General features: G+C 46.2%; 1 protein-coding gene across 1 annotated transcript; it reads left to right on the top strand.

Annotated features, from left to right (window-relative positions):
- The first annotated feature begins 241 nt into the window (after nt 1–241).
- On the top strand, nt 242–7,875 carry LOC138652759 (uncharacterized). The gene is made up of 6 exons (XM_069743148.1): nt 242–394; nt 474–548; nt 866–1,058; nt 1,226–1,388; nt 2,148–2,233; nt 7,808–7,875. The coding sequence occupies exons 1-6, from the start codon at nt 350–352 to the stop codon at nt 7,873–7,875; spliced, it is 630 nt and encodes a 209-aa protein (XP_069599249.1). The 5' UTR covers nt 242–349.
- The last annotated feature ends 1,997 nt before the right edge of the window (nt 7,876–9,872 follow it).

The raw sequence follows: 9,872 nt of genomic DNA, 5'->3' as shown, positions 1-9,872 counted from the left end.
GATCATGTCTTGTTGCAATTGTAAAGTATGGCGTTCATTATTTTGCTATTTCATTGTCCTTTTTTGTGCCTGTAATGTTTTTTTGGAAAGTTATGATATGTAAAAATTTGGACATAGGTGTCTATTTTTGCTTAATTTTGTTTGGGTCTATTCTTGTATAGTTTCTTCTATTGTCTTCTCTTGCAATGTATGGCGTTGTGGTGTCGCTTTCTGATTTTTGCATTGTCCTATCAGTCAACAGTCAATTGTGGTTGTTTAAATTTTTGGGCCTATTTTATTGTATGTGCCATAGTTAGGTTTGGATGTGATTTTTTATTCCATTTTTTCATGGCAGAACAAACTTGCAAGAATGGCGAGTGATTCTGAACATAGCCAATCGGCGCAGGGGAGTGCGGTGAGTAATTATGTCCATTTGCTTACTATTCGCTGTCATTTGTAGTATTGAAAATAATTTCTTTATACAATTTTTACAGGCTTCTTCAAGTGAGGGGGAAGGCAGTCAGCGGGAGCAGCGAGGTCAGGGCCAAGGTGTGGCGTCAGGACGGCGAGTGAGTATTTTTTTTTAACAATTTTTTTTTTTTTTGAGTAGCATCCTGCTGTGCGGAACATTACATTTGAGTAGCATCCTGCTTTCACTAGGGATGTTTAGTAAGCTTACATTATAACTTTTCAGGGTATCAAGTATTGGGGGAAGGTAACAAAGGTGAAACTTTCAGAACAAAAACATTCCAAAATACAGGTGTAGAAACCATCAATATACATATATCAAATGGCAAAGGAGAGGGCCAAGGTACATATCATGACAGGTGCTGGTGGTTGTTAATATTTGCATATTTCTAACCTTTTTGGTTTGTAATTTTTCTAGGTTTCACAACGGGACCAAGGAGTAATTGACGTGGAGCTCCTGATCTCCAGCATCCAGGAGCGTGGCCCGTTGTGGGACAGCCGTGACTCCCGGCACATGGACCAGGTGGTGTTGAGGTGTTTGTGGGTAGAGGTGGCAAAGTCGCTGTGGGAGGGCTTTGACATTGCTCCAGCCAAGGACAAAGCCAACTTTGGTGAGTATTGCTGATACGCCGTGCTGATACGCTGCTATGACCCATCTTTCCAGGATAAACACAACCGTGTGTGATGCAATCAACGCCTAAAGTTTGCATCGCACACGGTTGTTTTATCCTTTTAAAATGCTAAATATGTAACCTTTTTTTTTTCTTTGCATTCACAGTTAAAAGGTTGAGGATCAGATGGCGATCCATGAAGGACCGTTTCAATAAGGGGATCCGGGCTGAGGAGGAGCGATCAAAGAGTGGTGCTGCTGCGGCCAAGTCTGTGCCATACAAATACGGCAAGGCTTTACAGTTCTTAAGACCGGTCCTTGGCCGCCGACAGTAAGTATTTTGTCCACAAACCATATTGCACAGCCACATTACAGTGCCCAGCCACATAGCCTACTGCACAGCCACATAGTACATTGCCCAGTCACGTACATTGTGCATCCACATAGTATATTGGCAGGGCACTATATCGCAGCCACATAGTACACGTTCTAGCCACGTATCCACATAGTATATTTCCCAGGCACATAGTGTATTGGCCATCCATGTAGTCAGCATAACATATTGGCCATCCTCGTAAATTTATCCCTAGTGAAATGGTATATAGGCCATTAGTTATTTTTTGGGTTAAGCGTGAGTCCTTGTAGTCCATGACAGGTTAAGTTCTGAGTCAGGGTAGTTCTGATCGCAGGAATAATGATGAAGTCTCGATCACATGATCCTAACGTCATGGTCGTTCCTGCAATCAGATCAGCGAAATCACTGTGTATTTTTTTTTTTTTTTATCTTGACATTAAATTTTAGAATATTTTTGCGGCATAGGCAGCGTCAATAAAGAGTTTTCGATTCCAAAATTTTTTTAACCCACAGTGGTATGCGGTCAAAAGGCTTTGGCAGCGGGAATGTCCATGATTGTTATCGTCAGCCATAACGGTCAGCTGGCGATAACAATCAGCAATTTATTATAGGCCACACAGACTGAGAGACAGAGGATTTGTATTGTTGTGTAATGTAATGCTATTTTTATTCCAGGAGTTGGCGTATGGGATAGGTTATTAATTGAAGACTAATTTTTCCATTATCTTTTCACAGGACACACAGCAGCACCCTCGAGAGAGCTCACCCCGCAGGAGCGGACCTTCATGAATCGCCATCTGACCCATCACAGCCCTCCCACAGCAACAGCAGGCTTGCACCGCCATCTGGAGAACCGGCAGCCGGTACATCAGGTGTTCCCCTGCCCGAGGCCTCTGGCGCACCTTCGTTTGGGAATTCCCGACAGCGCCAGCGGGCCTCGGACAGGCCAGCCATGCCCGAATTTTTGCATTTGAGCACGGTTTTCCAGAACTGTTTCAAGGCGTTGAGCGATAAAATGGACACTCGTCTGGCCAATATCGACCGGCGCCTTGAAACTATGGAATCCGAGCTCTCGAGTCCGGCCAAACATTTCTTTAGTACCATTGCTAAGGGCATGGTGGAACACCTTACGCCGGAACTCCAGATTTCGGTGATGCAGGCCTGCAACACTACCTACGTGAGGGCTCTCCAGCAGGCTCGGGTCATGCAGTCAGCGACAATGCCTGTAGTGCCGTCGCTGGCAAGCATGACTCCGACTCCTGCTGGAGAGCCACTCTAGCCACCCCACCGTGGTCCACGTGCCGAGCGACGCCACCACAGACACCATAGCATAGTGCCGCCGACTCCTGCTCCTGCCATGCCCTCATCCTCCCGTAGGCGTCATTCTGGGGGAGCTGCCGCGGGAGCAAAAAAACACAAAAAAAAGGAAGAGGAGACACACTCAGGCATACACTGAGGCTCTGGCTGCTCCAGTACAGACACCAAGTGCGCGTCGGGGCTCGAGCCGCAGCAGGAGCAGCCAGGGCCAACCAAGAAAAACTCAAAGGCTTGTGTTGCCTCCTCCCTCCCCTACAGAGGTGGCGGTTTCTTCCCCAGTATACCCTGCGGAGAGTTTGGACCTGCCATCGAGCCTCCTGGACTATAGGACATCATCCTCCTCTTTGCCATCATCCTCCTGTTCATCATCATCCTCCCCTTCCTCTCCCCATTCCAAACAAGACACACACCATTCCCCCATGGTGGCACAGGTTGAAACCCCCTAAGTTTATTTCCCCCTTTTTTTTTCTGTTTACCCCCAAATAAAAAAATTTGGTTTAAAAAAACAATATTTGTTCTTATTTTCCAGAATATTTCTCGGCAAGTCACGCCGTGTGCTGTCTACACATATTATGTGCTTCAAACACCTCATATATGCAATGTCAGACACTATTTTTACAATTGTTAGTTTGCCTTTTTTTGGGTGTCTCTCATTGCTGTATGAGGTGTTTACAAACACTAAAGAGTATGAGGTGTTCACACTTAGTGCAGCAGCGAAACAGACAATGATGCAGATCACTGCAGCGTCGCTGTTTGGTCACTGGAGAGCTGTCACACAGACCGCTCTCCAGCGACCAACGATGCAGAGGCCCACGGGTAACCAGGGTAAACATCATGTTGCTAAGCGCAGGGCCACGCTTCCGATATTTACCCTGGTTACCATTGCAAAACATCGCTGTTATCGTTGCTTTTGCTGTAAAACACAAAGATACACGGTGATCAGACAAACAAGTAAATATGTTATGGTATGGTATAAAAATGTTATTTGAATCGTTATAAAATTAGAAAAAATTTTTATTAAACAACAACATTTTAAAAACAACGGGTTCCAGTTTTTTATAGGCACATTCAATTTGTGAACTATAGTTAGATGCCAAATTTGACATATACCCAACCAACCTAAACGGAACATTTATTGCACATTTACTGGAGAATTACTTTATTTTCATACATTGTTAGCACAGTCACAGTAGTGGTATTATTGGTGTAGTTACAATCAGAACACAGTCCAACAGTAACATTACTACACCATTTGATCTTGCCATGACACACGGCCAACATCTGACACAAAATAGGCCGCAAAACGATCACGCATCTGCGCAATTTCCACACTTGTCCTCAGAGGATGATCATGGTAATCGGGCAATGGGTTGGCTATGGGTTCATCGAGTTCCACATTTAGTCTCTCTTTGGCCATAATGAAATTGTGGAGAACCACACAAGCCTTCACCACCTCATCCACTGTTTCAATTTTAAGATTAATGGCGGATCCTAATATCCGCCATTTGGAGACAAGGATGCCAAAGGCGCATTCCACAGTCCTTCTAGCCCTGGACAGTCTGTAATTGAAAACCCTTTTTGTATGGTCCAAGCCCCGACTGGAGTAGGGTTTCAATAGGTTGGCAGACATTTGGAATGCCTCATCCCCAACCACAACAAATGGCATTGCAGGGCCTTAGGTGTGGGGAAGAGGTTGTGGCTGTGGGAAATTAAATTTGTTGCCATATAATTTTTGGCCCATATCCGACTCTTTAAATGTGCGCGAGTCATTTGCACGCTCAAATGCACCAATGTCCACTGCGAGAAAACGGCAGTCCGCACCGGCAATTGCCATGAGCACAGTTGAAAAGTATTTTTTATAATTGTAGAAAAGTGATCCACTTTTCGCAGGCTTGGTAATCCGAATGTGCTTTCCATCCACTGCGCCAATACAGTTTGGAAAAGAACACACTTGCTCGAATTTCTGTGCGTTGGCCTCCCAGATTTCGCTTGTAGGGACGGGTAAAAATTCCTCCCGGAGATTATCCCACAATGCGCGGCATGTCTCAGCAATAATTCCTGAAAGAGTGGAGACTCCAATCCAGAATTGAAAATGAAGTGATCTCAACGTCTCTCCGGTAGCCAGGAAACTGCCAAGAAGATAAAGAAATTTAGATTAAAGTACATTGTAATTTATAAAAGTACATTGACCATTACAATTAAAAAAAAAATTATAAATAAAATAAAAAGTAAATACATATCACAGTCATTCAAACAGCAACGTACCGTAGAGTCACCAGCAGCCGTTCCTCTGTGGAAATAGCTCTCCGGAGCTGCGTGTCCTGCCTGCAAATGGATCCTTCCACCCGACGCAGAAGATAGCGGAAGCTGTCCTGTGACATCCTGGTATATTCGAAATATTTTTCCCGGTTGTCATTCAGTTCGCCGAACAAGCAATGGTATGCTCCACGGCTCTCCCTGACTTCAACGATAGGGTGTATCCAAAAGCGGCGACGACTCCATCTCCGTTTTTCCCTTTCCCTTTGATTAAAACAGGCAACAGCATAGGCATGAGCCAAGGCAAATTCCATCTCCATATCCATGTAGATACTGTCCATGGTTCGCTCCATCATGAATACCAGCAAAATGGGAGGAATTCATCTCTGCCATGGTATATACACATTTTTAACACCAACCCTCTTCTAGCCATTGGTGGTCCTTATCTATTGTGTAGACACTTTTTTTTGTGGGAGGGGAATGAAGAATGACTCACTGCACTAAAAACGCATGCGTCGAAAAACGCTGCGCTTTTTGGTAAAAACGCAACTGCGTTTCAAAAAACCGCTGCGTTTTGCATGCGTTTTGCTGCGTTTTTGTTTGCGTTGTGCGTTGCGGCGACGACGCTGCGGCGCACAACGCAAATGTGAACTTAGACTTACCCATTGTTTAGACTTAGCTTGGAATTTGCAATCCAGAAGATGGATTACAACAGAAGCTTGAAAAAGTTTTGAAGTCAGAGAGACCAACTCCACCTAATGATTTGGATTGAATTTAGGTATGTATATTCTAGGTCTAGATCTGGGTAGTGAGTCGCCAGCCAGGGCCGTGCGGTACCCGGTACCAGGTCCGGTGTTCACAGGGGGATGCCACGGTGGCGGCGAACCGGTCCGTGGCCCTGGGCACCCATGTAAAAGGGAAAGTCTTTAAAGGGGTTTTAGGAATTAAGTTTGTGTTCGTGACGCCACCTGTGGTATTCGGTCAGTGGGGACCGACGCTGCTTTAAGTGGTCTTATGGGGTGATGTTATGTCAGCTAGATGGTATAACTTCCAACAGGTGAAGTATATCCCCAGGGCTCCCGGTGTGTAGATGGAAGATGATGGTGAATGGTGCAGTAGGGAACGAGGACACAGGTTTGCTGTCTCTTCACCTTGTTTACTAAAGATTTCAGGCAGCCACAGTTGAGGGTACCAGTTCACAGAATAGGCAGAGTCCGGCCGGCTTGGAGGCAATTTGGGAGTCCCCTTTTCCAGGTGAAGATTAAGAGCCTTCCCTCTAGCGCGGTGGTATTGTAGTCCCTTACTGCCTATGGCTTCGGATAAGGTCCTCACAGTTCTTATGTCTTCCCCCATATAGGATAGGACAATACCTGTATGACAGGTAACTCGAGACTTTTTACAGGGACTCTATCATGACCCGGGCTCTATGTGTTACTGTGTCTTCAGGTGTGTGTGGCGGACAGGTAACTTGCAGTTCAGCTGTCCTGCCGGTCTCTGATGTAAGTCCTAGAGTCCCTTACAACCTAGGTGTCTCGGCTACCGGTTATCTGCGCTTGGCCAGGGAGACAGTCTGTTCACTGCTGTCCTCCCCCTGGTGTCCTCACCTGTGCTCCTTTATCCTGCATGCTCAATACAATATATTTGGCTTTCGATGTTGTCTCTGTCCAGGAGCTGCAGCACTTTCTTGTGGCTGCACGGCTCCTCATACGTTCTTCCTGCCTCAGACTTCTCCAGTCTGCTGGCTGGCACTAACTACTGACTTTCCCTCCAAAATCACAATATATAGGGGAATCACATTGGAATAGGATCAAAAGCTCCCCTTTGTGGCCTGGAGTGTGAACATGTTGCATGCTTCTGTTTACCTGGTCAAAGTTATCCTTCCTTGCCTCCAAGCTTAATATCACCCTCCCCGTGAGGAAGGCAATGTTGCTGTGATGACCAGGACCCTGGGGCGCCACAGTCGCCCACCAGGGCAGTGGGGAATTCTCAGTACCGGGTCCGGTCACAATTAAAGGGCTGGTCACGGTGGCAGTGACCCGGTCCATGGCCCTGGGAGCCCATGTAAAAGAGAAAGGTCTTTTAAGGGAGTTGTAATAAAGTTTGTGTTTGTGATGCCACCTGTGGTTCTCAGTCAGCGGTGACAGACGTGAATTAAAGGAGTCCTCTGGGGCGATGTTACTGCAGCAAAGATGGTAATGCTTCCCACAGGTGAAGTTGGGTTCCCAGGGTTGTGAGCGATGTGGGTGGCAATGTTGCTAGAGACAGGTAGAGGTGCAGAGTAGGTGATGCTGGAAAGAAATAGAAGGACTCAGTAGGTTTCATTTTTCACAGCTTTACTCACAGTTCGAGCCCCCAGCCGGGGTGCTGTGTCCTCCAGGTAAGAAGTCCAGAGAACTCTCCGGCAAGTCGGGCACCTGTCCAGAACTCCTCTTACATGTATGCCTCTCCTGGCCGTCTTTCTGCACTGGCTATCGCCTCTCCTGCCTCGGAGCTTGCCACCCAGTGTCCCAAGACAGTGAACGCGGGCCTTGTCAGGCGACATACTCTCTGTCTCCTGGACCCCGTATGTTCACCTTTTCAGTGAGTATGTGCAAATGTGGCTACTGCACCTGCAATCACAGCAGCCTCCGGATTCTTAGCTGGAGCCAGGAGTGTTCCCACTAATTCAGGGGCCAGATCCTTCAGTAAAGCCTGGTTCCTCCACTGATGCTAGTCAGCCTGGAAACGGATCCCACGGGTGGCCTCCGCACTTCCCGTGTTCCTGGAACCCCTTCTACTGGGAGCTTCTTTTCCTTCCTTTCAATTCTCTTGCTCTCTCTCAGTCTGTCAGGAGCTGCAGACCCCCACGTCTGCTCAGCTTCACTCCTCTCACAATCTCCGCATGAGCTGATGTTCTCTAAAAGCTCCTCTTCTTTTCCCTTCCGCCTCAGACTTCCTTCTCCTTTGGTCTCCCAGGACCAACTACTCTCACACTCTTTCCTGCCTGATTAGCTCCTCCCCTTTTCCTATCTTCTCCACCCACTCCCCAACACCCTTTCGTATCTAAACTGGGATGAGGCCATCCTCCTTTAGGGTTCACCCAGATGCCCCGTCTAAACTGATGTCTGTTGGGTGCGAGCGCTGGAGTTCTGTGCAAAGTTCCCTTCTTACCACAGATCTACCTCATCAAAACTGATCAATGCCAAACACAATCTACCAAAGACACTATGAGGAGGAGAAATATGGGGAGTCTAAAAGATGTAGCGGAATCTATGTAAGAAATCCATTTTAACCCCACTCATCCTATCAAACCAGGATAGTTTTAATTTGGCGTAATACTTTAGAAGGGCCAATTTTAATACCACGGCTGTTGACATTATTTCTGATAGCATTGGCTATATGTTCCATCACTATGATGTATAACAAAGCAGTTGACTTTAACCCGCTTCTTCTGAATGAAGTGGGGGCCAACACTAATCTGACGATGGGCCTCTGTCATGAATCCCCAACTAACCCTGTCAAAAGCATTTTCTGTGTGGACAGATAAAGACCAAATGTAATAGACTTGCTTTTGGCTTTAGAAATGATTAACATAGTCTTGATTGTGTTGTCGCTCCCCTCACTTCCCTGAACAAATCCCACCTGATCGGTATTGATCAGGGATGGTAGCAAGAGTGCAAATCTATCTGCCAGTATGTTTGGAAACAGTTTAATATCAACATTTAGTAAGGAAATTGATCTGTAGTTAGAGGGGTATTTCCCTGGCTTTTGGATAATACTAATGTAGGCCTCTAGTGATTGCGGTGTGAATTGATTGTTTTCATTCAAAGAATTGAAAGTTTTAGCCATCACTAGAGCTAATTAACTCTTAAAAAGTTTATAAAAAGCTGGGGTGAACCCATCAGGACCAGGGCTCCTTCTGGGAGACAATGACTGAACCGCTATGTCGATTTCTGTTTCTGAGATGCTATTTTTCAACATGGTAGAAACCTGACAGTCTAGTGTTGGGAGTGTGGTCTCTTCTTGAATACTGTATAGTTCAACGTATGATTTTAAAAGTTCTGTAGGGGACAAATCTGAATATTAGTCATTGATATTATAAAAATTCTCATACTTGTGAAACATATTTGATTTTTATGTGATCATGGGAGTCTTTCCTATTTTATTTATTTATGCACAGTATGTAAGTTATATTAGAAAATGGGTGAAGCAATCTTGACAGAGGTCGTCCACAGTTATCGGAGGCTTCATAAAAGAAGCGCTTGTTTTGTTCCCTTAAGGTACCTTCACACTAAGCGACGCTGCAGCGATACCGACAACAATGTCGATCGCTGCAGCGTCGCTGTTTGGTCGCTGGAGAGCTGTCACACAGACAGCTCTCCAGCGACCAACGATACCGGTAACCAGGGTAAACATCGGGTTACTAAGCACAGGGCCGCGCTTAGTAACCCGATGTTTATCCTGGTTACCATCATAAAAGTAAAAAAAACAAACACTACATACTTAGCTTCAGCTGTCTGTCTCCGGCGCCCTGCTTTCCTGCACTGACTGTGAGCACAGCGGCCGGAAAGCAGAGCGGTGACGTCACCGCCGTGCTTTCCGGCTCGCCGACGCTGACACAGGATGCAGGAGGAGTGCAGAGAAGCAGAACGCCGGGGACAGACAGCAGAAGGTAAGTATGTAATGTTTGTTTTTTTTAATTTTACGCTGGTAACCAGGGTAAACATCGGGTTACTAAGCGCGGCCCTGCGTTTAGTAACCCGATGTTTACCTTGGTTACCAGTGAAGACATCGCTGAATCGGCGTCACACACGCCGATTCAGCGATGTCTGCGGGAGATCCAGCGACGAAATAAAGTTCTGGACTTTCTGCAGCGACCAACGACATCACAGCAGGATCCTGATCGCT

Source organism: Ranitomeya imitator, chromosome 1, assembly GCF_032444005.1.
Source record: "Ranitomeya imitator isolate aRanImi1 chromosome 1, aRanImi1.pri, whole genome shotgun sequence".
Lineage (NCBI taxonomy): Eukaryota > Metazoa > Chordata > Amphibia > Anura > Dendrobatidae > Ranitomeya > Ranitomeya imitator.
The sequence above is the reverse complement of the archived record's forward strand: the minus strand, read 5'-3'. Positions and strand labels throughout refer to the sequence as shown.